The 27,988-nt window shown below is 42.9% G+C and overlaps 1 protein-coding gene and 1 long non-coding RNA gene across 2 annotated transcripts; one reads left to right on the top strand and one right to left on the bottom strand.

The window, feature by feature from the left end:
- The first annotated feature begins 368 nt into the window (after positions 1-368).
- On the top strand, positions 369-21,997 carry LOC129554632 (uncharacterized). Its single transcript, XR_008685622.1, has 3 exons — positions 369-431; positions 10,386-10,555; positions 21,587-21,997. It is a non-coding gene; the product is annotated as an uncharacterized LOC129554632 (long non-coding RNA).
- On the bottom strand, positions 16,196-20,599 carry FOLR1 (folate receptor alpha). Its single transcript, XM_055423592.1, has 4 exons — positions 20,432-20,599; positions 19,293-19,481; positions 16,622-16,757; positions 16,196-16,476 (listed from the first exon to the last, which is right to left on the bottom strand). The coding sequence occupies exons 1-4, from the start codon at positions 20,579-20,581 to the stop codon at positions 16,196-16,198; spliced, it is 756 nt and encodes a 251-aa protein (XP_055279567.1). The 5' UTR covers positions 20,582-20,599.
- Positions 21,998-27,988: the final 5,991 nt, after the last annotated feature.

Genomic DNA, 27,988 nt, shown 5'->3' with positions numbered 1-27,988 from the left:
GTTATTACAAGATTATTTTCCAGTGTAGGTTATCACAAGTGTGTAACTGTTAGTCCCACACTCCTAATTTATTCTTCTCTATCCCTTTTCCCATTTGGTAACCGTAAGTTTGTTTTCTATGTCTGTGACTCTGTTTCTATTTTGTAAATAAGTTGATTTGTATTATTATTATTTTAGCCACACCACACAGGAATGTATTTTCTTTTAGATTCCATATATGTGATATCATATAATATTTGTCTTTTTCTACCTTATTTTACTTAATTTGACAATCTATACATCCATTCATATGCTGCAAATAGCAATATTTCATTCTTTTTTATGGCTGAGTAATATTTTATTGTGTGTGCCTCAGTTCCTCAGTGTTGCTCAGTCATGCCTGACTCTGTGCGCATGGACTGCAGCCCACCAGGCTTCTCTGGATTCTCCAGGTAAGGATACTGAAGTGGGTTGCCATTTCCTTCTCCAGGGGATCTTCCCAACCCAGGGATCAACCCTGGGTCTCCTGCACTGCTGCTGCTGCTAAGTCGCTTCAGTCATGTCCAACTCTGTGCGATCCCACAGATGGAAGCACACCAGGCTCCCCCGTCCCTGGGATTCTCCAGGCAAGAACACTGGAGTGGGTTGCCATTTCCTTTTCCAATGCATGAAAGTGAAAAGTGAAAGTGAAGTTGCTCAGTCGTGTCCAACTCTTAGTGACCCCATGGATTGCAGCCTACCAGGCTCCTCCATCCATGGGATTCTCCAGGCAAGAGTACCGGAGTGGGGTGCCATTGCCTTCTCCGGTCCTGCACTGCAGGCAGATTATTTACTGACTGAGTTACCAGGGAAGCCCATGTGTGTGCACTGTGTGTGTAAAAACATATGTATACACACTATATCTTCTTTATCCATTCATCTGTTGATGAACATTTAGGTTGCTCGAGAAGGCTTGAATGGCGGAAATCAGATTAATTTATGAGCAGCCAAATGAACCAGGTAGAAGTTGAGGTAGAGAAGTCAAGGGTTACAGAGAAAAACTGTCTTGAATCTGATCAATGATAATACCTCACCATCTACCATATCTGTAAAGATAATTATGCAATTTTTTAGGCTTTTAAACAAATGTGGTAAAATATAGACTACTTAAAATTTACTGTCTTGACGATTTTAAACTTATAGTTCAGTGGTGTTAAGTATATTCATATTGTTGTGCAACACATCTCTAGGCCATTTTCATTCTGTAAAACAGAAACTCTATTTCCATTATGTCAGCAGTCCCCCATTTCCCCTTCTCCCCAGTCCCTGGCAATGGCCACTCAACATTTTATGTCTGTGAATTTGGCTACTCTTTTTGTTGTTGTTCGTCACTCAGTCATGTCTGACTCCTTGCAACTCCATGGACTGCAGCACACAAGCCTTCCCTGTCCATCATCTCCCGGAGCTTGCTCATACTCCTGTCCATGGTGATGCCATCCAACCATCTTGCCCTCCGTCATCCCCTTCTCCTCCTGCCCTCAATCTTTCCCAGCATCAGGATCTTTTCCAGTGCCTCAGCTCTTCACATCAGGTAGCCAAAGTTTTGGAGCTTCAGCCTCAGCATCAGTCCTTCCAATAAATATTCAGGATTGATTTCCTTTAGGATTGACTGGTTTGGTCTCCTTGCAATCCAAGGGACTCTCAAGAGTCTCCTCCAACACCACAGTTCAAAGGCATCAATTCTTCAGTGCTCAGCTTTCTTTAGAGTCCAGCTCTCACATCCATACATGACCACGGGAAAAACCATAGCTTTGACTAGATGGACCTTTGTCGGCAAAGTAATGTCTCTGCTTTTTAATATGTTCTCTAGGTTTGTCATAGCTTTTCTTCCAAGGAGCAAGCATCTTTTAATTTCAATGCTGCAGTCACCATCTGCAGTGATTTTCCCTCATATAATTGGGGTCACACATTATTTGTTCTTTTGTGTCTGTCTTATTTCACTTAGCATAATGTCCTCAGGGTTCATCCACATGTCAGAATTTCATTCCTTTTTATAGCTGAATAATATTCCATTATATGTATACTACAATTGATAATATTTTATCCATTCATCCATCCTTGGACATTTGAACTGCTTCCACATTTTGGCTATTGTGAAGAATGCTACCATGACATTGTCTTTTTTTTTTTTTTTTTGGCCATTGTCATGTGGCATGTGGATCATAGTTTCCCTACCAGGGATTGAACGTGCACCCTGTGTGTTGGGCGTGCAGAGTCTTACCCACTAGACCACCAAGAATGTATCCTGAAGAATGCTACTGTGAACACAGGTATACAATTATCTCTTTGGGACACTGCTTTTGATTATTTTGGATATATAACCATAAGTGGAATAGCTGGATTGTACGGTAATTCTATTTTTAATTTTTTAAATTGTAGCATGCAGGGTCTTTTAGTCGCAGCCTGCAAACTTTTAGTTGTGACACGTGAGATCTAGTTCCCTGATCAGGGGTCAAACCCAGGCCCCCTGCCTTGGGAGCTTGGCATCTTAGCCACTGGGTCACTAGGGAAGTCCCTCTATTTTTAATTTTGAGGAACTATCATACTGTTTTCCAAAATGGATGCACAATTTTATATTTCCACCAACAGTGTACAAGAATTTCAAGTTCTCCACATTCTGGCCAAAACATATTAATATCTTCTGTTGATTTGTTTCTTTCTTTAATAGTAGACTCCCTAGTGGGTATGAGGTGATATGTAACTGTGCTTTTAATTTGCATTTCTCTAATGATTAGTAATGTGGAACATTTTTTCATATGCTTGTTGGTCATTTGTATATCTTCTTTGGAGAAACGTCTATTTGTGTTATTTGCCCATTTTTTAATCAGCTTACACTTCTTTTGTTGTTAAATTATAGGAGTTCTCAATATACATTCTGGGTTAACTTCTTATCAGACATATGTTCTAATTCTGTATTCTGTATGTTGCCTTTTTATTCTTTTGTCTTTTGATGCACAGAAGTTTTAAATTTTGATGTAACCCAATTTATCTTTTGGTTTTTTTTGGTTACTTTTGCTATCATATCTAAGAAATTATTGAAGCTCTTCCCCTAAGTTCTCTTTTGGACTTTTATAGTTATACATCTTATGTTTAGATCTTTGATCAATTTTTGAGTTAGTTTGTGTGTGGTGTAAAGTAAGGTTTCAACCTAATTTGTCTGCATGTGAATATTGAGTTGTGCCCCAGCACCATCTCTTGAAAAGATTATTCTTTCCCCTACTGCACTGTCTTGGCACTGTTGTCAAAAACCTGGGCTCTCGGTTCTATCCTATCTATCTCTCCTTCTGCTACTCCTGCATTGTCCTATTATTGTTTGTAGCAGCAGCAGCAAGTTTTGAAATCAGGAAGGGTGAGTCTCCTCAAATTTGCTGAACTCACTTATTAATACTCATGTGTTTGAAGATTCCTTAGGATTTTCTATACAGAATGTCATGTTATCTGTGAATAAAAATAGTTTTCCTTCTTGCTTTCCAATTTGTGTGTTTCTTATTTCTTTTTCTTCACTAATAGCCCTAGCTACAACCTTTATACAGTATTGAATAGAGAAGATGAGAGTTATAATCGTCTTATTGTTGATCTTAGGGGTAAAGCCTTTTGGCTTAGAACAGGATGTTAGCTATGGGTTTTTCATAGAAATCCTTTATCACATTGGGGAAAATCCCTTCTATTCCTAGTTGGTTCAGTGTTCTATTTTGGTTTTTAAATTAAAGAATTTTGTCAAATGATGTTCCTGCATCCACTGAGATGATCATGTGGTTTGTATTTTATTCTAGTAATATGGTGTATTAAATCAATTGATTTTGAGATGCTAAACCAAGTTACATTCTTTAAATTCTCCCAGTTGATAATGGTGTATAATCCTTTTCTATATGCTGCTGAATTCTTTGATGTTTTGTTGAGAAGATTTACATCTTTACTGATAAAAGATGTTGGTCTGTAGTTTTCTTTTCTTGATTTTGTTTAATTTTATATCAGGGTAATACTGGTCTCATAGAATGAGTTGGGGGGTGTTCTCTCCTTTTTAATTTTTAAGAATTTGCGAAGGATTGGTATTCATTATCCTTCAAACATTTGGTAGAATGCATCACTGAGGCCATCTGGGCCTGAACTTTTCTTTGAGGAAGTTTTAAAATTACTAATTCAGGGACTTTCCTGGTGGTCCAGTGGTTAAGATTCTGAGCTTCTACTGCATGGGTGCAGGTTCTGATCAAGATACTAAAATCCCACATGCTAAGGCATGGTCAAAATTAATTAACTAATTGATTTTTTAAAAACTGATTCAATCTCTTTACTTTTTGTGCCTGCTAAGTCATTTCAGTTGTGTCCAACTTTTTGCGACCACATGAACCATAGCCCAACAGGTTCCTCTGTCCATGGGATTCTCCAGGCAAGAATATTGGAGTGGGTTGCCATTTCCTCCTCCAGGGGATCTTTCCGGCCCAGGGATTGAACCCAGGTCTCCTGCATTGCAGGCAGATTCTTTACTGTCTGAGCCACCAAGGAAGCCTCTTTACTTGTTATAGGCATATTTAAATGTTTCACTTATTTGTGTGTTATCTTGATAGTTTGTGCTTTTCTAGGAATTTGTCCATTTCATTTGTGTTATGTTATCTATTGACTTACAGTTGTTCATAATATTCTGTTACAATGCTTTTTATTTCTGTGAGAATAGTAGTAATACCCCCTCTTTTATTCCTGATTTTAATAATTTGATTCTTCTCTCTTTTTTTCTTGAAATCAATGTAGCTAAAGACGTATCAATTTTGTTGACTTTTTCAGAGAACCAACTTTTGGTTTTCTTCATTTTCCCAGTTGTTTTTCTATCCTCTGTTCCATTTATTTTTGCTTTACTCATTATTTCTTTTGTTCTGATGGCTTTGAGTTTATTTTGTTTTATTTTATTTAGTCTGTTGTTATTTTTTAAGGTAATAAATAGGTTCAATTCAGTTCAGTTCAGTTCAGTCGCTCAGTCGTGTCCAGCTCTTTGCAACCCCATGAATCACAGCACGCCAGACCTCCCTGTCCATCACCAACTCCCAGAGTTCACTCAAACTCATGTCCATCAAGTAGGTTACTGATTTAAAATCTATTTTTTTAATATAGGTTTTTATAGCTCTAGATTTCCCTCTAAACAATGCTTTAGCTGTATCCAATAAGTTTTGATCTTTTAAAAATTTTTATCTATTTATTTTATTTTTGGATGTATTGTGTCTTCATTGCTGCCTGTGGGCTTTCTCTAGTTGTGAGGAGCAGGAGCTACTTTCTAGTTGCCATGTGCAGGCTTCTCATTGCGGTGATATCTTTTGTTTCGAAGCATGTGCTATAGGCCTGAGGGTTTCAATAGTTGTAGTGCCAGGGCTTAGTTGGCTCTGTGGCCTGTGGGACCTTTCCAGACCAGGGATCGAACTTGTGTCCCCTGGCAGGCAGATTCTTAACCACTGGACCACTGGGGAAGTCCCATAACATAATATACATATTTAAAAATTTTTGAATTCTAACTGTTCATTGGGCTTCCTTCGTGGCTCAGCTGGTAAAGAATCTACCTGTACTGTGGGAGACCTGGGTTCGATCCCTGGATTGGGAAGATCCCCTGGAGAAGGGAAAGGCTACCCACTCCAGTATTCTGACCTGGAGAATTCCATGGACTGTATAGTCCATGAGGTCACAGAGTCAGACCCGAACTGTTCATTGCTAGTATGCGGGAAGGCTAGATTGACTTTTGCTTATTGACCTTATGTCCTCCAACCTTATTATAATCACTTATTAGTTCCAGGAGTTTTTTGGTCAGTTCTTGCAGATTTTCTACATAGGTGAACATATCATCTACTAACGAAGACACTTATTTCTCCCTCCCCAACTTGTATAGCTTTAATTTCTTTTCTCATCCTAAGCATTGGTTAGAACTTCCAGTATCCTATTGAAAAGGAGTGGTGAGAAGAGACATCCTTCTTGGGAAAGCCTCAAGTTTTTCACTATGACATATGATGTTAGCTCTAGGGCGTTTTGTAGATATTCTTTATCAAGTTGAGGAAGTTCTAGTAAATTTTTAATTTCAGTTATTGTATTGTTCTGCTCCAGAATTTTCTATTTACTTTTTAAATAATTTATATCTCATGGATATTCTGTATTTGGTGAGATGTCATTTCATATTTTCCTTGAATTCCTTAGACCCAATTTTCTTATTTATAATACCTGATTTAAAGGTATTATATCTTAATACCTTGTCTTCATCTAATAAGTCCAACATCTGGGCTTCCTCAGGGACAGTATTTATTTACTACTTTTTTCTCTTTGCTTGGGACATGTTTTCCTATTTCTTTGTATGTTCAACATTTTTTGCTGAAAACTGGATATTTTAAATAATATATGTGACAACTTCAGAAATCATATCTTTTCAACCAGAGCTTGCTATTCAGTTCAGTTCAGTTCAGTTTAGTTGCTCAGTCGTGACCGACTCTTTACGACCTCATGAATCACAGCACTCCAGGCCTCCCTGTTCATCACCAGCTCCTGTAGTTCACTCAAACTCACGTCCATCAAGTCGGTGACGCCATCCAGCCATCTCATTCTCTGTCGTCCCTGTCTCCTCCCACCCCCAATCCCTCCCAGCATCAGAGTCTTTCCCAGTGAGTCAACTCGTCGCATGAGGTGGCCAAAGTTAGTGCTGTTTATTTGTTTATTGATTTTCATGGACTACTTCTATAAAGTCTGTTCTGATACATGGTAGTCACTGAAGTTTCTGCCTGGTTAGCTCAGTTGTCAGCCAATGATTGGACAGGGCTTTCCTTAAATGCCTTGAAGTAATGTCTTCTACTCTTTGCTAAGGGATTCTATATGTTGGTTCAGGCAAGCTTTTCAAATGCTCTAGCAGTTTACTCTGCCTTATTCGTCACTACCTGCATGAGCAAGGCCTCAAGGTCACCAGAGTTAAGGGACTGGTGCCTTCTCAGGTGTTTCCTGGACATACTCACAGTTCTGCAAATGCACATAAATTTTAGGATTCCCGGGTAGATGTCAGAGCTTTTCAAAGCTCTCTCTTGGCTTCTCATTCCCTAACATTACTTTTAAGTTTATTCATTTATTTTTTTATCATGCCTCTTATTTGCCACAACTGGTAGGAACCTGGGATGTCAAATAATTAGCTGTTGATTGTTTAGACAAACACCTGGGGATAGGGTTTCTCACTGAGTGGGCTCTGAGTCAGACAAACCCTGTGAATGGGGCTCTTCACAGAGCTTCCAGACAAATCAAGCAGTGACAGTTCTCTTGGAACAGAGCTTTTTGGGGAGTTTCACACCCACTCTGCCCCCTCTAGTGGCTGCTAGGTCACTGGTTTCTGTAGTTACTGGAGTTGTGAAACTGCCGATTTTGGATACTACTGTGGCGTTGTGGAGAGGAGGATGGGAAAAAGCAAATAAAAATGCCACAAAGTTCACTGTTCCTAGTGATATTCAGCAATTTTTCTTGAATAAATTCTCCTTAGATTTTTGAAAGCTTTGATTAATTTCCAGGGTTCTGGAAAAGTTGGTTTTGACAAGTTTTTCCAGTGTTACTGCTTTTATGGAGGAGTGGATTTTCAGATGTTCTGACTCTGTCATTCCAGAAGTTCTTCTTCAAATTCCTTCTATCTAAAGAAGCATAAAGCTTTAAATAATATTGGTCACTTGTAAGTAAAATGGTCTTTGAGTATATGGTCTACTTTTTAAATGAATAATAAGTTCCGTTCGGTCGTCTCCGACTCTTTGTAACCCTGTGGACTGTAGCCTACCAGGCTTCTCTGTCCATGGGATTCTCCAGGCAAGAATACTGGAGTGGGTTACCGTTTCCTTCTCCCGGGGATCTTTCTGACGCTGGGATCAAACCCTGGTCTCTCACATTGGAGGCAGATGCTTTAACCTCTGAGCCACCAGGGAAGCCCGAATAGTACGTTAGTTTTTCCTATATGTTTTGCACGTATAGCAAAGTTACGTCCTTACCAACCTAAATTTGAACTTACTTTTTAAAATATATATATATTTATTATATTTATTTGGCTGTGTTGGGTCTTAGTTGCAGTGCATGGGCTCTAGAGCACATGGGCTCAGTAGTTCCAGAATGCGATTTAATTGCCCTACTGCATGTGAAATCTTTGTTCCACAACCAGGGCTCGAACCAGGTCCACTGTATTGGAAAGTGGATTCTTAACCACTGGACCACCAGGAAAGTCCCTGAATTTGAACTTTCACTTTTCAAAAAACATATTAATTTTGAGGGTTTTGTACTAACTTGCGTCATGCTCTTAGGTCATGATATAACATAAAACATTAGGATCCCTCATTTCTAGAGAAGTTAAACTCTTAGTGACAGGTTATTACAAAATATAGTTGTCATATTAATAATACAGCCAAGAGTGAGGCTATTTCCTGACAACACTTTTTTTGTTTGTTTGTTTCCCTTCTCGAAGATCAGGTCCTAAATTCAGAATAATAAACCTATCAAGACATATTTTATACCAAAATCATCTTGGAACTTACCAGACAGCTGCTAGAATACATAAAAAGTTTGCTCCCTCTTGGCACAGCACTCATAAGTAAAGAAGGAGACAAGGAGGGATGCTAAAAATAGGTATAATCGGTATGCTCCATGTTTTAAAATCCAGCTTATCAGTATTATGAGAGCTTCCCTGTACATCATGTTCACATTGTAGAGAAAGATGTTAGAGCAAAGAAAAGAACTCCTCCTTTCTAGAGGATTTTTATACAAGGTAATGGATTATGACTGTGAATGTTTAGTGATTGCAGACTTTCCCAGATGAGTAAAAAGCACACTCATTTTCATAAGTAAGGGTTTGCATGATGACTGTCAACAAATCTAGTTCCAGGATGCTTTTATTCTTTATTTTAAGATAACCTTCTATTATTGATAGTAATTTTCATGTACAACTTACCAAATGGGCTGTAAAGTTCTCAAGATTTCTAAATACATCCACTGTCCATCATTTACAGAGCTGAGGCAAATAGAGAGGACAAATGGAATTATAAAAAACAGGCTGGTTAAACTGGCTGAGAAGACAGGCTCTCCTTGTCCACCTCTCCCTCTCCAGGTTCTAATAATATGTTCTCCTCAAAACAGCCATCAACTGAGACCTCATGGAATACAGCGGTCAGCAGTAGGTTCATGCTCTGTTGGTGCAAAAGAAATTGCAGTTTAAATCATTATAACTATGCCTAAACACACCTTTATTAATCAAAATAGGAGCAATCACAATCAACATATTTTGCCAATGAGAAATAAGCTTGTTTATTCCTGTAGCAAAAATTTGTGCTTCAGGATTGAGTGAACTCCTAGAAAGCATTTTCGGCCTCCTGCTGGTTGTGGAAGCATTTTCCCTGCAAAAGTTGTCAAGATGCTTGAAGAAGTGGTTGTTGGTCAGCGAGAGGTCAGGTGAATATGGCGGATGAGGCAAAACCTCATTGCCCAGTTTGTTCAACTTTTGAAGCGTGGTTGTGAGATGTGTGGTTGGGCATTGTCCTGGAGTAGAATTGAGTCCTTTCTGTTGAACAATGCCGGCTGCAGGTGCTGTAGTTTTCAGTGCCTCTTATCAATTTGCTGAGCATACTTCTCAGATGTCATGATTTTGCCAGGATTCATAAAACTGTATTGGATCAGACAGTTAGCAAACCACCAAACAGTAACCATGTTTGGAGCTTCTCAGTCCAGCCACTGAGCTGGTCATCGCCGGTTGTCATATAAAATCCACTTTGCTTCGCCTGTCACAATCCAATCGAGAAACGGTTCATTGTTGTTGCATAGGATAAGAGAAGATGACACTTCAAAACAATGATTTTTTGATTTGCAGTCAGCTCATGGGGCACCCACTTATTCATCTTTTATTCAGCTTTCTCATCTTTCAAATTTGCTTCAAATGCCAAATGACTGTAGAACGGTCGATGTTGAGTTCTTCAGCAGCTTCTCATGTAGTTGTGAGGAGATCAGCTTTGATGATGCTCTCAGTTGTTGTCAACTTCCGGTGGCCAGCGACTACACTCCTCATCTTCAAGACTCTCATCTCCTTTGCAAAACTTCTTGAACCACCACTGCCCTGTATGTTCATTAGCCATTCCTGGGCCAAATGTATTGTTGATGTTGTGAGTTCTCTCTGCTGTTTTATGATCCATTTTGAACTCGAATTAAAAAATCGCTCATAATTTGCTTTTTGTCTAACATCATTTTCAATGCAAAAAATGCAGTTACTTTTGCACCAACCTGAAATTACACCCCAGTGAAAATTCTTCTCTCCTTTATTCTAATATTAGACATTAATAGATTGACCAAATCTTGGTTCCTGCTAACAAGGGTTTCTCTTCTCTCCTCTTGTTTTTCTAAAGATCCTACCAGAACTGACTGACTGGAAAATAGACTCATGAATCTGATGTCACCACCATAAGCTAATGCTTGGATGATGTAACCTGTCAGAGCCTTGGAACTTGCGATTTCCAGAAAAATTCTAGCCCCAAAGAAGGAGATTTCTATGGAGACAGATTTAAGATACAAACAGGTAATCGGAAATTATTTTTAAAGAATTAGGGAAGTTGATGAAGGCTATATGATTGTGGTCATTGTGTTGGTATTTTTGGTAATGTGCTTCATGTTCTTTTTTTGATTAGTCATATGATACAGCCCTTTTTCTTTCTCCTGGCTGTGGTCTCTAACCCTCAATTTAGTAGACCATACTTGTGCCAACCACAATAAACATTCTCCCTAAAAAAAATTCTTGGTCAATGGGCCACTATCCTAAGCATCCACATTGGTATCATCTACAACTATTCCAAGAACTGACTCCCTCCTTTATTGCCACGTTGGTCCAACAAATCTCTCAAAGTTCATGATGGAATAGAGCTTGACTCAGATGATAGATTTTTATGGAGCCAGTCATTGAATTCCTTAAACTATATCCCCTCATGAATACACTAAACAGAAATTCAGAAATGTGTAAAATTCCTTATATACTACCATTGCAATGGAGTGTGTTCTATAGGCAATCATTCATTTATTCATTTTGCATATCATAAAATTTATACATTTAACACTTACAATGATTTTCCAGAGTGGTGCAACCTCACCATAAATGAGCTTTAGAACATTTTCATCCCTCCTTATGCCCATTTATAGTTAATCCCTGTCCAGCCCCCAGCAACCACTAGTCTACTTTCTGTCTCCATAAGTTTGCCTTTTCTGGGACTAATGAACTTTCACCTAGCATAAGGTTTTAAGTTTTACCCGTAACATAGCGTGTACCAATAGTTCATTACTTTTTATTGCTAAACAGCATTTTGTTGTATGGCTACAACACGTTTTGTCTGTCTACTCACTAGTTCATGGGCATTGAAGTTATTTTCAGTATGGGGCTTTTACAAATAATGCTGCTATGAACATCCACATTTGTGGATTTGTATTTTCATTTCTCTTGAGTAGTTGCTTAGAAGTAGAATCAATGGGTTTTGCTTAACTTTTTGAGAAACTGCCACATTGTTTTCTAAAGGACTGTGCAATTTCACATTCCCATTAGCAATACAGGCTGGTTCTAGTTTCCCTTCATCTTGGTGAACATTTGTCATTACCTGTCTTTTTTTCCTAATTGTTTATTTGTTTGGCTGTACTGGGTCTTAGTTGTGGCCCATAGGATCTTTGTTGCAGAATGTGGGAACTCTTAGCTATGGGATCTAGTTCCCTGACCAGGGATCAAACCTGGGCCCTCTGCATTGGGAGCGCAGAGTCTTAACCACTGGACCACCAGGAAAGTCTCTGCCTGTCTTATTTATTGTAACTATTCTAGTGGGAATGAAATGGTACCTCATTGTAATTTTAAACAACAGAATGATCTGTTTTGAAGGCAAACCACTCAATATCATAGTAATCCAAGTCTATGCCCTGACCAGGAATGCTGAAGAAGCTTAACTTGAACCGTTCTATGAAGACCTTCTAGAATTAACACCCAAAAAAGGTGTCCTTTCATTATAGGGGACTGGAATGCAAAAGCAGGCAGTCAAGAGATACCTGGAGTATCAGGCAAATTTGGCCTTGGAATACAAAGCAAAGCAGGTCAGAGGCTAACAGACTTTTGCCAAGAGAATGCACTAGTCATAGCTAACACCCTCTTCCAACAACACAGGAGAAGACTCTACACATGGACATCACCAGATGGTCAATACCGAAATCAGATTGATTATATTCTTTGCGGCCAAAGATGGAGAATATAGTCAGGAAAAACAAGATCGGGAGCTGACTGTGGCTCAGATCATGAACTCCTTATTGCAAAATTCAGACTTAAATTGAAGAAAGCAAGGAAAACCACTAAACCATTCAAGTATGACCTACATCAAATCCCTTATGATTATACAGTGGAAGTGACAAATAGATTCAAGGGATTAGATCTGATAGACAGAGTGCCTAATGAACTATGGACGGAGGTTTGTGACATTGTGCAGGAGGCCGTCATCAAAACCATCCCCAAGAAGACGAAATGCAAAAAGGCAAAATGGTTGTCTGAGGAGGCCGTACAAATAGCTGAGAAAAGAAGAGAAGTGAAAGACAACGGAAAAAAGGAAAGATAAACCCATTTGAATGCAGAGTTCCAAAGAATAGCAAGGAGAGATAAGAAAGCCTTCCTCAGTGATCAATGCAAAGAAATAGAGGAAAACAATAGAATGGGAAAGACCAGAGATCTCTTCAAGAAAATTAGAGATACCAAGGGACATTTTATGCAAAGATGGGCACAATAAAGGACAGAAATGGTATGGACCTAACAGAGGCAGAAGATAATTAAGAAGAGGCGGCAAGAATACACAGAAGAACTATACAAAAAAGATCTTCATAACCCAGATAACCACAATGGTGTGATCACTCACCTAGAGCCAGACATCCTAGAATGTGAAATCATGTGGGCCTTAGGAAGCATTGCTATGAACATAGCTAGTGGAGGTGATGGAATTCCAGCTGAGCGATTTCAAATCCTAACAGATGATACTGTGAAAGTGCTGCACTCCATATGCCAGCAAATCTGGAAAACTCAGCAGTTGCCACAGAACCGGAAAAGGTCAGTTTTCATTCCAATCCCAAAGAAAGGCAATGTCAAAGAATGCTCAAACTACCACAAGTTGCACTCATTCACATGCTAGCAAAGTAATGCTCAAAATTCTCCAAGCCAGGCTTCAACAGTTCGTGAACCATGAACTTCCAGATGTGCCAGCTGGATTTAGAAAAGGCAAAGGAGCCAGAGATCAAATTGCCAACATCCACTGGATCATCGAAAAAGCGAGAGAGTTCCAGAAAAACATGTACTTCTGCTTTATTGACTATGTGAAAGCCTTTGACTGTGTGGATCACAACAAACTGTGGAAAATTCTTCAAGAGATGGGAATACCAGACCACCTCACCTGCCTCCTGAGAAATCTGTATGTAGGTCAAGAAGCAACAGCTAGAACTGCACACAAAACAATAGACTGGTTCCCAATCGGGAAAGGAGTACGTCAAAGCTATATATTGTCACCCTGCTTATTTAACTTATATGCAGGATACATCATGAGAAATGCTGGGCTGGATGAAGCACAAGCTGGAGTCAAGATTTCTGGGAGAAATATCAATAACCTCAGATATGCAGATGACACCACCCTTATGGCAGAAAGTGAAGAACTAAAGAGCCTCTTGATGAAAGGGAAAGAGGAGAGTGAAAAAGTAGGCTTAAAACTCAACATTCAGAAAACTAAGATCACGGCATCTGATCCCATCACTTCATGGCAAATAGATGGGAAACAATGGAAACAGTGACAGACTATTTTGGGGGGCTCCAAAATCACAGCAGGTGACTACAGCCATAAAATTCAAAGACGCTTGCTCCTTGGAAGAAAAGTTATGGCCAACCTAGACAGCATATTAAAAAGCAGAGACATTACTTTGCCAACACAGGTCCATCTAGTCAAAGCTATTGTTTTTCCAGTAGTCATGCATGGATGTGAGGGTTGGACTATAGAGAAAGCTGAGTGCCAAAGAATTAACGCTTTTGAGCTGTGGTGTTGGAGAAGACTCTTGAGAGTCCCTTGGACTGCAAGGAGATCCAACCAGTCCATCCTGAGTGAGATCAGTTCTGGGTGTTCATTGGAAGGACTGATGTTGAAGCTGAAACTCCAATACTTTGGCCACCTGATGCAAAGAGCTGACTCGTTGGAAAAGACCCTGATGCTGGGGAAGATTGAAGGCAGCAGAAGGGGACCACAGAGGATGAGATGGTTGGATGGCATCACTGACTCAATGGACATGGGTTTGGGTGGACTCTGGGAGTTGGTGATGGACAGGGAGCCCTGGTGTACTGTGGTTCATGGGGTCGCAGAGTCGGACATGACTGAGCAACTCAACTGAACTGGACCATAAAGAAGGCTGAATGCCAAAGAATTATGCTTTTGAATTGTGGTGCCAGAGAAGACTTAGAATCCCTTCAGTTCAGTTCAGTCATTCAGTCATATCCAACTCTGCAACCCCATGGACTGCAGCAGGCCAGGCTTCCCTGTCCATCACCAACTCCCTAAGCTTGCTCAAACTCATGCCCATTGAGATGGTGATGCCATCCAACCATCTCATCCTCTGTGGTCCCCTTCTCCTGCCTTCAATATTCCCCAGCATCAGGGTCTTTTCCAACAAGTCAGCTCTTTGCATCAGGTGGCCGAAGTATTGGAGCTTCAGCTTCAGCATCAGTTCTTCCAATGTATATTTAGGATTGATTTCCTTTAGGATTGACTGGTTTGATCTTGCAATCCAAGGGACTCTCAAGAGTCTTCAACACCACGGTTCAAAAGAAACAGTTCTTCAGTGCTCAGCTTTCTTTATGGTCCAGCTCTCACATCCATACATGACTACTGGAAAAACCATAGCTTTCACTATATGCACCTTTGTTGGCAAAGTAATGTCTTTGCTTTTTAATATGCTGTCTAGATTGGTCACAGATTTTCTTCCAAGGAGCAAGCATCTTTTAATTTCATGGCTGCAGTCACCACCTGCAGTGATTTTGGAGCCCAAGAAAATGAAATCTGTCACTGTTTCCATTGTTTCCGTTATCTATTTGCCATGAAGTGATGGGGCCGGATGCCATGATGTTTGTTTTTTGAATGTTGAGTTTTAAGCCAGCTTTTTCACTCTCCTCTTTCACCCTCATCAAGAGGCTCTTCAGTTCCTCTTTGCTTTCTGCAAAAGGGTGGTGTTATCTGCATATCTGAGGTTATTGATATTTCTCCTGGCAATCTTGATTGCCTTGGACAGCAGCAAAAAGATCAAACCAGTCAATCCTAAAGGAAATCAACCCTGAATATTTATTGGAAGGACTGTCACTAAAGCTGAAGTTCCAATACTTAGGCCACCTGATGTGAAGAGCCAACTCATTGGAAATGACCCTGGTTCTGGGAAAGACTGAGGGCAAGAGGAGAAGGGGACAACAGAGGATGCGATGGTTGGATAGCATCACCAATTCAATGGACATGAATTTGATCAAACTCCCGCAAATAGTGAAGGACAGAGAAGCCTGGCATGCTGCAGTCCGTGGGGTCACAAAGATTCAGACATGACTGAGTGACTGAACAACAACAGAATATAGACAAAGCATCTATACCTTATAGGAATAAAATATATAAAGAATTTGGGACAGTGCCCAGAAGATAGTGCTGTATTAGATGGTCTAGAGCTCTCTCAGCCACACTTCACCTCTTCCCAGCCAGCTATCCAGAACATGCTGTCCATGCTGGACACTTCCATTCCCCTCTTCTGTTGGAAAGCTCAGAAAAGGACAGAACAAGTATTCCAGTTAGCCCTGGAATACTTGGGTCCAGTTCAAATGATAAAGTCCTCTCTGCCTGGCTCTAGATTAAAGCTGCAGTGAAAAATGAAACTGAGAGCTATGAATATCCCCTAGATTGGAAGAATAAAGTTATTTGGCAAGATCATAGCAAGTATCAGAACTGAAAACTGGCCAAGTCTAACTAGTTTCAGTCAGTGGTACTGGAAAGCAAAAGTCACATTTCCATTCACATTCAAATAACTTACATGACACATGTAGGGTGACTGACTTTTTATTCAAACAGTTTCCACCAAGGAACAAACTGACTGTGGAGCTTAACGGGGCAGGGATTGCCAGGTGTTAGAAAATAAAAGGAGCTCAACTGAGCAGCCAGAGCAACACTAGGAGCAGGCTGAAACGCAGAGGCCAGGCCCCATGGAGCCCAGCCCCATTCATGCTCTCAGCATAGAATCTCGCCACCTCCTCATTGGGGTTGCCCAGGACGGGGTCGAACCACATCTGAATGCAGCGGCCGCTGCCCCGGCTGTAGTTGCTGGCCTTGTAGGAGTGACTCCAGATTTCATTGCACAGAGCAGCAGGCGTGGGGAAGTAGAAGTCGAAGCGGTGGCAGGCAACTTTCACCGGGCACTGATTGTACCCTGTGGGGAGGATAGAAGCCTGTAGCCACTGGGTCCAGAACCACCTCTTGTTCCACCAGCCCCACAACTGCAAGTCTCCATAAACCCTTCCACATCCCCACCACCCTTTCCAAACCCCTCTCTCCTCACCCTGCCCAGCCCTCACCTGAGGTCCAGTCCCAGCCCCTGTGCCAGTTGCTCTTGCAGGTGTAGGAGGTGCGGCAGTCTTCCCACCAGCTCTGACAGTCCTCTTTGCAGAGGGGCACATTCAGGATCCGTTCTTTGCGCCAGCTCTGATTCACCTGGGTCGGGAACCAGGGAAGGAGGGCTCTAGTCAGCCAGGGATCTCAGCTGCTACAACCCTGATGGAGTCCAGGGCTGAGAGAGAGGCAATGACTCCACTGTTAACCAAACTCAGTTTTAGCTGCTCTCTGCTCAAAAGCCAGCAATCAATGGGACTTCCCTGGTGGTAAAGTGGGTAAGATCCACCTGCCTATGCAGGGGACACGCATGCAGCCCCTGGCTGGGGAAGATCCCACATGCCGTGGACAACTAATCCTATGCGCCACAACTGTTGAGCCTGTGCTCTAGATTTGGAGAATTGGAAGGACTGATGCCGAAGCTGAAGCTCCAATACTCTGGCCACCTCATGCGAGGAGCTGACTCACTGGAAAAGACTCTGATGCTGGGAGGGATTGGGGGCGGGAGGAGAAGGGGACGATAGAGAATGAGATGGCTGGACAGCATCACCTACTCGATGGACATGAGTTTGAGTGAACTCCGGGAGTTGGTGACGGACAGGGAGGCCTGGCGTGCTGTGATTCATGGGGTCGCAAAGAGTCGGACACAACTGAGCGACTGAACTGAACTGAACTGAATGGAGCCCAAGTGCCACAACTACTGAAGCCCTCGTACCCTAGAGCCCATGCTCCACAACTAGAAAAGCCAATGTAATGAGAAGTCCATACACTGCAACCAGAGAAAAGGCCATGCTTACTGCATGAAGACCCAGCACAGCCATAAATAAATAAATAAAATTATAAATAAAAATTAAAACATAAATTTAAATTTTAAAAAAAGAAAAGCCAGCAATCTGGAGAGAAATTAATTCATGTCCCAAGGCCAGCTCTAGATTGTGTTCAGCCATGCCCGTTTTTAAAGGAGAAAAGGGGAAAGAACCTCGGGGAATCATTAAGGCAGGAGGTGAGATTACGCATCATTTTCCATTGTGCACTGACTGGCTGACTTCAGATACCACATTGCCCAGTGACTTGCCTGCGGGTTTGCTAAGGCAGCTGTTGGAGGTACAGATCTAATCATTTTTTAGCTACTTAAGTAATTCTTCATCCTTACTTTTTTAATCTAGGAAAAGAATCAACAGGTTAGGCAAGACATGGTATCCATTCAGGAGAGCATAAGTCAGGAGTTAGGTTAAATTAACTGGTGATTTCATCCCTATTATTAGGTTGTTTTAAGGTTGGAAGAACCAGAGATCAAATTGCCAACATCCATTGGATCATCGAAAAAGCGAGAGAGTTCCAGAAAAACATCTACTTCTGCTTTATTGACTATGCGAAAGCCTTTGACTGTGTGGATCACAACAAACTGTGGAAAATTCAAGAGATGGGAATACCAGACCACCTCACCTGCCTCCTGAGAAATCTGTAGGTAGGTCAAGAAGCAACAGTTAGAACTGGACATGGAACAACAGACTGATTCCAGATCGGGAAAGGAGTACGTCAATGCTGTATATTTTCACCCTGCTTATTTAACTTACATGCTGAGTACATCATGAGATGCTGGGCTGGATGAAGCACAAGCTGGAATCAAGATTGCTGGGAGAAATATCAATAACCTCAGATATCCAGATGATACCACCCTTATGGCAGAAAGAAAAGAAGAACTAAAGAGCCTCTTGATGAGGGTGAATGAAAGAGGAGAGTGAAAAAGTTGGCTTAAGACTCAAACCTTCAGAAAACTAAGGTCATGGCATCGGATCCCGTCACTTCATGGCAAATAGATGGGAAACAATGGAAACAGCGACAGACTATTTTTTTGGGCTCCAAAATCACTGCAGATGGTGACTGCAGCCATGAAATTAAAAGATGCTTACTCCTTGGAAGAAAAGTTATGGCCAACCTAGACAGCATATTATAAAGCAGAGACATTACTTTGCCAACACAGGTCTGTCTAGTCAAAGCTATTGTTTTTCCAGTAGTCATGCATGGATGTGAGGGTTGGACTATAGAGAAAGCTGAGTGCCAAAGAACTGACGCTTTTGAGCTGTGGTGTTGGAGAAGACTCTTGAGAGTCCCTTGAACTGCAAGGAGATCCAACCAGTCCATCCTGAATGAGATCAGTCCTGGGTGTTCATTGGAAGGACTGATGTTGAAGCTGAAACTCCAATACTTTGGCCACCTGATGAAAAGAACTGACTCATTTGAAAAGATCCTAAAAAAAAAAAAAAAGAAAAGATCCTGATGCTGGGACTGACTGAAAGCAGGAGGAGAAGAGGATAACAGAGGATGAGATGGTTAGATAGCATTTCCGACTCAATGAACGTGAGTTTGAGTAAGCGTCAGGAGTTGGTGATAGACAGGGAAGCCTGGCGTGCTGCAGTCTATCGGGTCACAAAGAGTCAGACATGACTGAGTGACTGAACTGAACTGATGGTTAGAGGGGAACAGAAATGGGCAAACAGGAAAGGGGCAAAAGAGGTGCTCCTAGGACCCTCCTCAGACCAGAATTCCTGGAGCATCCCTGCAAGTGCCTGGGGGTGGGTCAGCTAGGGGGCTGTCCTCTGCTGAGGCTTGTGTCTGTGGGGCTGGTGCCCATACCTCCTGGATCCAGGGCCCCAGATTAGGTGAGCACTCGTAGAGACAGGTATCCTGAATAAAGTGGCGCTTGCAAGCAGGCTCCATCTTGCCGCAGTGGTCCCAGTCGAATCTGTACAGGCTGGAAATATCCTTATGGGCTTCTATGCTGGTATTGACAAAGCAGCAGGCATTCTTTTTCCAAGGGCTGCACTGTTGGGGGTGGGAGGGAGGGGAGAGGGACTCAAAGGTGAGCTCTTACACTCAGCACAACCAGAATATTCCCACCTCTCCCCTTCAGTCCTTGATTCCCCAACAGTCTTCAGAGAAACATCGGGTGGAGGGACCCTTTTTGGGGGACAGGGTTCTCCAAGACTGTGGGATCCCAGGGGTAGCAGTCATCACAACATTCATTAATTCAAATTTGTATTGAGCTTCTATTTCTAACCCAGGCATTTTTCTAGGAACTGGGATCACAATGAAAACTTAGCACTGGATAATTGCTTTGGGCAAAAACAGGAGAGGAACAGGAAATTTCAGTTTTCTGGAATGACCAGATTAAGCCTCTTTGGGAAGGTGATAAAGACCTGAAGGTGAGGAAGCAAGTTAAATGAACCGCAACCCCGGTAGATTTCTAATTACAGAAATACACAATGATCTTATGAATGAATGAAAACCCATGGCCTAGAATTTAGTATAAAAGCAGAATATTAAGGGGACTCCCCTGCTTGTCCAGTGGTTAAGAATCTGTCTGGCAATGTGGGGGATATGGGTTTGATCCCTGATAGGGGAACTAAGATTTCCACATGCCACGGAGCAACTAAGCCCGCGCAGAGCAGCGAAGAGCCTGTGGGCCACAACGAAGACCCAACACAGCCAAATATTAACTTTTTAAAAAAGAATTAAAAAAAGAAAATCAACCCCCTCCTTCCCCCCCAAAGGTCTCTCCAGGCCTGCTTCCTGATTTGAGTAACACGGAAACTCAACAACCAAGAAGCTGAGCTCTAGACATTGCTCTGACCACACTGGGCACACAGTATGTGTGAAGAGTTGATGCAAACTGAAGAAAGAGCTGTTCCGGGAACTTCCTTGCCTCCCCCACGGACGGGAGTAGACTTTCCCTGAGGCAGCTCTTCCCCATCCCAGATGACCCCTCGGCCTACCTGTCCGTGTAAATTGTCCTCAGGACCTGGTTTTTCCTTGTGGTACCTGGCATTCATGCAGATGTTGAGAAGCTGAGTCCTGAGCCGGGCTGCCCCCACTGCAGCCACGCACACCAAAAGGCACAACAGTGGTGTGATCTTCCAGGCCATGCTTGTCCCTGAAGAACCAATTTCCTTGAAGGCAGCAAGGAAAGTCCTGAGGTGGGTCCTCAGGCTGTTAATAAATTAGGAGGGTGGGTGGGGCCTAGGGCGGGACTGAGCCCTAGTAACCCTAATCTTCCTAGTCTCAGGAAGATTGGGATCAGACACAGCCTTTTGAGACAACACCTTCCTGGCTTTTCTACAAGGTCATGAGAATCAAGTGGTGTGACTGACTGACGGGTGGAGTTTGGGCAAAATTCAAATAGCCAGAAGACTGCCAGAGGTCCACAAGCTCTCCTTTGAAATTCTTGAAGGCAAATATTTCAGAGTTTAAACTTTTAAGATTTGTTGACTGAAAAAACACACAGAGTAAGAGCTGTGAGTTGAGTGAACCATGCATCTCGGTAGAAGGTTGCTTCTAGGCACCCTTTTTTTTTTTTAGGCACCCTTTTTTTAATTGGAAGATAAAGTGAAAGTGAAGTCCCTCAGTCATGTCCAACTCTTTGCCACCCCATGGACTGTAGCCTACCTCACTCCTCTGTCCAAGGGATTTTCCAGGCAAGAGTACTGGAGTGGGTTGCCTGCCATTTCCTTCTCCAGAGGATCTTCCCAACCCAGGGATTGAACCTGGGTCTCCCGCATTGTAGGCAGATGCTTTACCATCTGAGCCACCAGGGAATTGGAAGGTAATTGCTTTACAATGAACTGACTCATTGGAAAAGACCCTGATCCTGGGGAAGATTGAAAGCAAAAAGAGAAAGGGGCAGTGGAGGATGAGATGGTTAGATAACATCACTGATCCAAGGGACATGAGTCTGAGCAAATTCCAGGAGATGGTGAAGGACCGGGAATCCTGGCAAGTTGCAGTCCATAGGGTTGCAAAAAGTCAGACGACTTAGTGACTAACAATAACAACAATTGCTTCACAGTGTTGTGGAGGCCTTTGCTGTAAATCAACACGAATCAGTCATACCCTCTCTCTCTTGAGCAACCCCCACCATTCCACTCCTCTAGGTTGTGTCAACTACAGATGGGCACTGAGCACTGGCAAGAGCCAAGAGCATTGGCAGCGACTGAACAAGGGCATTTGCCACCTGCCTCTGTGGAGATTGAACCCTGTGCTGCTGCAGCTGTTGACCTTCAACACCCCTAAGGAAGTTCAAAGCGGAATGTGCTCCAAGGAATCTGGTGGGACAGGTCTTTAGATAGTTAGATATTTTCAGGAGTTGATTTTATGATTTCAGTCCTTACATCTCCTCATGTCTAGAGAAGCAATAAATCCCTTCATGGTGACATCAGATCCTCATGACTAGCAGAAAACCTCTGTAAGCAATTGATTGCATTAAACTCCTCCTTCACCAAAACCTTATATATTGACCTTCCCCAGCTGCCTCTTTAGAGTAGTCTCTCAGAGCTATCTGAGGTGCTCAGATATCTGGGCTGCGGTCCTTTTTTTGCCCCAAATAAAGTTTAACTCGCAATTCTCAAGTTGTGCATCTTTTTTTTAATTTATTTTTTAATTGAAGGGTAATTGCTTTACAGAATGTTGTTTTCTGTCAAACCTCAAGATGAATCAGCCATAGGTATACATATATCCCCTCCCTTCAACTGTGCATCTTTTTTAGTTATCACAGTGCCAGGCTGGGCTCCCTGTGTTATACAGCAGCTTCCTGCTCGTTATCTCTTTTACACATGACAGTGTATGTAAGTCAGTGCTACTGTATCAATTTATCCTACCCTTTCCTTCTCCCACTGTGTCCACCAGTCCATTTTCTACATATGCATTTCCATGTCTTCTCTGTAAATAGGTTCTTCAGTACCATTTTTCTAGACTCCATATATAGTGTTAATATACAATATTTGTTTTTCTCTTTCTGATTTCATTCTGCCTAATAGACTCTAAGTTCATCCACCTCACTAGAGCTGACTCACATTTGTTCCTTTTTGTGGCTGAGTAATATTCCATTGTATATATGTACCACAACTTCTTTATCCATTCATCTGTCTATAGATGTCTAGGTTGCTTCCAAGTCCTATGTGTGTGAAAGTCACTCAATCCTGTCTGATTTTTTGCAAACCCATAGACTATACAGTCCATGGAATTCTCTAGGCCAGAATACTGGAGTGAGTAGTCTTTCCCTTCTCCAGGGGATCTTCCCAACTCAGGGATCGAACCCAGGTCTCCCACGTTGCAGGCAGATTCTTTACCAGCTGAGTCACAAGGGAAGCCCATGCTTCAAAGTCCTAGCTATTGTAAATAGTGCTGCAGTAAACATTGGGGTACGTGTTTTTTTGAACTGTGGTTTTCTCAGGGTATATGCCCAGTAGTGGATCTATCACATGGCAGTTTTATTCCTATTTTGTTAAAGAATGTCCATACTGTTCTCTATAGTGGCTGAAATTAGAATCAATTTATATTCCCACCAATAGCGCAAAAAAGTTCCCTTTTCTCCACATCCTCTCCAGCATTTATTGTTTGTAGTTTTTTGTTTGTTTGTTTGTTTTTTATGATGGCCATTCTGATTGGTGTGAGGTGATAGCTCATTGTAGTTTTGATTTGAAATTCTCCAGTATTGAGCAATGTTGAGCATCTTTTCATGTGTTTATTGACCCTCTGTATGTCTTCTTTGGAGAAATGTCTGTTTTAGTCTTCTGCCCATTTTTTGATTGGGCTGTTTGTTTTTTTGATATTGAGCTGTATGAGCTCCTTATGTATTTTGGAGATTAATCCTTCATCAGTTGCTTGTTTGTAATTTTCTCCCATTCTGAGGGTTGTACTTTAATTTTGTTTATTGTTTCCTTTGCTATGCAAAAGCTTTTCATTTTAATTAGGTCCCATTCATTTATATTTGTTTTTACTCTAGGAGATAGGTCAGAGAAGATCCTGTCATTTATGTCAAAGAGTGCTAAGCCTGTTTTCCTCTAAGAGCTTTATAGTTTCCAGCCTTACATGTAAGTCTTTAATCCATTTTGAGTTTATTTTTGTGTATGGTGTTAGGAGGGCTTCCCAGGTGGGTAGTGGTAAAGAACTCACCTGCCAATACAGAAGATGTAAGAGACATGGGTTTGATCCCTGGGTCAGAAAGATCCCTTGAAGGAGGGCATGGCAACCCACTCCAGTATTCTTGCCTGGAGAATCCCATGGACAGAATGGGATTCCCTGGTGGGCTATAGTCCACAGGGCTGCAAAGATTTGGACAAGACTGCAGCAACTCAGCACGCATGCATAGTGTTGGAAAGTGTTCTAATCTCACGCTTTTCCATGTTGTGCTTATTGTGCTCGGTCACTCAGTCATGTCTGACCACGCAACCCCATGGACTGCAGCCTCCTCTGCCCATGGTATTTTACAGGCAAAAGTACTGGAGGGGGATGCTATTTCCTACTCTGAGAATCTTCCCAACCCAGGGATCAAACCCACATCTCTTGTGTCACCTGCATTGGCAGGTTAGTTCTTTACCACCAGCGCCACCTGGGAAGCCCCTCTTTTACAGGTAGCTCTTCAGTTTTCCCAGCACCATTTATTGAAGAAGTTGTCTTTTTTTCCATTGTATATTCTTGCCTCTTTTGTCAAAGATAAGGAGTTCCTTGTACAGTGAGGAGATCAAACCAGTCAATCCTAAAGGAAATCAACCCGAATATTCATTGGTAGGACTGATGCTACCCTTCTGTGGATCACTGCCTTGTTGTGGCAACAGGGCTTGTGTAACCTGATAAAGCTATGAGCCATGCCACGTATGGCCACCCAAGATGGACGGGTCATAGAGGAGAGTTCTGACAAAATGTGATCCACGGAGAAGGGAATGGGAAACCACCCCAGTATACTTGCTGTGAGAACCTCATGAACTGTATAAAAGGACAAAAAGATATGACACCAAAAGATGAGTCCTCTAGGTCTGAAGGTGTCCAGTATTAAAATTAATTAAAAAAAAAAAAACTAAGATCATGGCATCTGGCCCCATTACTTCATAGCAAATAGAGGGGGAAAAGGAGGAAGTAGTGACAGATTTCCTCTTCTTGAGCTCTAAAATCACTGCAGATGATGACTGCAGCCATGAAATCAGAAGACATTTGCTTCTTGGCAGGAAGGCTATGACAAACCTAGACAGTGTGTTGAAAAGCAGAGATATTACTCTTTGACAAATGTCAGTATTGTCAAGGCTATGATCTTCCCAGAGGTCACATACCGTTATGAAAGCTGTACTGTAAAGAAGGTGGAGCATGGAAGAATTGATGCCTTCAAACGGTGGTACTGGAGAAGACTCCTGAGAGTCCCTTGGACAGCAAGGAAATCAAACCAGTCAATCTTAATGGACATCAACCCTGGATACTTGTTGGAAGGACTTTGGTGAAGCTGAAGCTCTAGTATTTTGGTCATCTGATGTGAAGAGACGACTGATTGGAAGTCCCTGATGCTGGGAAAGATTGAGGGCAGGAGAAGAGGGCATCAGAGGATCAGATGGCCAGATGGCATCACCAATGCAATGGACATGAACTTGGGCAAACTTCAGGAGATGGTGAGGGACAGGGAGGCCTGGAGCACTGCAGTCCATGGGGTCGCAAAGAGTCAGACATGACTGGTTGACTGAACAACAACGACAAGAACTGATGCTGAAGCTGAAGCTCTAATCCTCTGGCCACCAGATGCGAAGAGCTGATTCATTGGAAAAGACCCTGATGCTGGGAAAGATTGAGGGCAGGAATAGAAGCGGGCAACAGAGGATGATATGGTTGGATGGCATCACCAACTCAATGGCCATGAGTTTGAGCAAACCCTGGGAGACAGTGAAGGACAAGGAAGCCTGAGTAAGACATGACTGAACAACAAAAGGTCAGTGACTGAAGTCGCTAATGACTTCATCCCTATAGATGGCAGAACAACATTCTTTCTTGGCAATTTTATCAAAGGTAAGGGACAGCGGAGCCTGGTGGGCTGCTGTCTATGGGGTCGCCCAGAGTCGGACACGACTGAAGCGACTTAGTAGCAGCAGCAGCAGCAATGCCAAATAAGATAATACAATTGTATGCACTCAGTGATCAAGCACATGTTCTGGGGGAAATAGCTACACTATGGGATAATTAAAATAATAACCTCACATTCATTCTCAGATGAGATTTTGACAACAAATGACGGTGCAAAAGTTTACAACAGTATCTTAATTTTGGAGCTCCGAATGCAGATCTATGTTTTTTGTTTTTTTTTTTTTAAAAAAGCCCTGCTTCCAGCTCTTCCCAGTTTCATTATTTAGCCACCCCCAGAGACCCTGTCACTCCAGTACTCTTGCCTAAAAAATCCCATAGATGGAGGAGCCTGGTAGGCTGCAGTCTGTGGGGTCGCTAAGGGTCGGACACGACTGAGCGACTTCACTTTCACTTTTCACTTTCACACATTGGAGAAGGAAATGGCAACCCACTCCAGTGTTCTTGCCTGGAGAATCCCAGGGACGGGGGAGCCTGGTGGGCTTCCGTCTATGGGGTCACACAGAGTCGGACACGACTGAAGTGACTTAGCAGCAGCAGCAGCAGCAGGAGCAGAGACCCTGTGACCTGGGGCAATGTCAGAGAGCAAAGGCTTAGCGGTGGACATGGGCAACAAAATAGTTCACCTCCGGGGTCCAGGGAGGCTCCTGAACCCTGCCCCAGAGCTGGCCTCTCAGCCTTCATGGCATCTCAATCTCCTGACCTCTTACACTGAGATTTGGGAGGTGCCTGCTCCTTCATCCTGCTGCTCACCAGGTGCCTGGTTCTCCTAAAACACCCAGAATTCATTTCCCACAGCTCCTAAAGCTTACGTATCCTCCCTGCTCACAAAGTTGCCCTACCCTCACATTCCCCGCCATCTCCTGCAGAATTCCAGCATCTTGCCTGGGTCTCCTGGATGGGGGCTGAGCTGAGTGGCCTCCAGGCTGACTCTGCCCTAAGGTCTCGGGGAAACCTGGAATTAAATTCCCACACAGCTCTCCTCATTCTCCTTATGTCCTCACTTTTCACCCTTCCACAATCCAACATCCTGCTACACGTGTTTATTGTTCACTGTTTAGGTGTTCATTCATTTACTAATTCATTCATTCCAGGATCCGATCATCTCTCCATGGACCCTGTCACTCCCTGATCTCCAAGAGCAAAATGCCACATGGTTCACAATTAGATTCCTTTGGGAGCATAGAGTCTAACAGTTTAGAGCACAGGGTTCCGGATCCCAGCTCTTACACTCCCCCCACCCCCGCTTGACCTTGGGGGAAAATAACTCACATTATCTTGAGGCTTAGTTTCCTTACCTGAGGATTACATATAGGGGGTAAGCCCTAACAATCACTAGCCAACTGGACACAGACTAAGTCACTTGGGAATGGGGAAAGTGCCCCAAGTCACACAGTTCAGTTCAGTTCAGTTCAGTTCAGTCGCTCAGTCGTGTCTGACTCTTTGCGACCCCACGAACCGCAGCACACAGTAGGGACCACCCAAGTCCGACTCTGGACCCTCAAATCCAGGGCTCCTTCAGCTTTTGCCCCCTGTACTTTCGCTGTGCGGAGGCTCCCATGGGGTGACTGACAGACTCCTGGGGGACTAAGGCTGAGACAAAACTTTCTCCACTCAGTCAGTTGGTGGTTCCTTTTTCACTATGGCTTCTTTCTAGAGCCAGTGCTTTCCTCCCCTCCATGCCACACACATCAGCCTGCAAACCCCTCCCCATCTGCCTGGTCTCAGCTCAGATCTTGGTCCCGCTTGCCCCTCCCCTCTCCCCTCTCCCCTCCCACGCCACACCAATCATGACCTGACACCACCACCCCTCCACAGGGTCCCAGACTTAAAGCTCTGAGCAAAGTCCTGGGTTCTACTAACTTGTAGTTTAACTTTGGGCAGGCCCCGATTCTGCTTCTGGATTCTCTGCTTTTAGGGATCCTGCCAGAGTGGGTCCTCCCAGTTCAGATCCTTTAGTGCTTGCTGGGAGTGCCCTAGGGTGTGTAGCTCAGACAGGTGGGTGGAGAGTAGCATACCTGGGAGGAACGCTGGCTCTTCGTCTGGGTCAGGCTTCTGTTCTGCTGTGCAGTCCCCCTTGCCTCACTCTAGGGGACAGAAGGGCTTAGTGGCCTAGGAGACGGGCTGTGGGAATGTGGCCCAGGAGAGGCTCTTAGGATAGGGCGAAGGCCACCCAGGAGTTAATTATTGCATGTGGGCTCCAGCCAGGCCTCCATGGGAGGGTGGTGGGTAGGAGCAAGTGGATTAATAGTGCAGGCCCAAGGTCAATTACCAAGCCCCACTTACTCCATTTTCTCTCCTAAACTCAGGTCTGAGAAAACCTTACAGCCTGAGTTTCTGGGATCCTTTAAAATAATCTGCTCCACTTCTAACCCCCTCATCCTGTTTTACAGATAAAGAGAATGAGACCCAGAGGATCAGGACAGAGCTCATTGCAG

This window comes from Moschus berezovskii, chromosome 14 (assembly GCF_049115385.1).
Source record: "Moschus berezovskii isolate FMDL1 chromosome 14, NW_MosBer_1.0, whole genome shotgun sequence".
Classification (NCBI taxonomy): domain Eukaryota; kingdom Metazoa; phylum Chordata; class Mammalia; order Artiodactyla; family Moschidae; genus Moschus; species Moschus berezovskii.
This window is presented reverse-complemented; position numbering and strand designations above follow the sequence as displayed.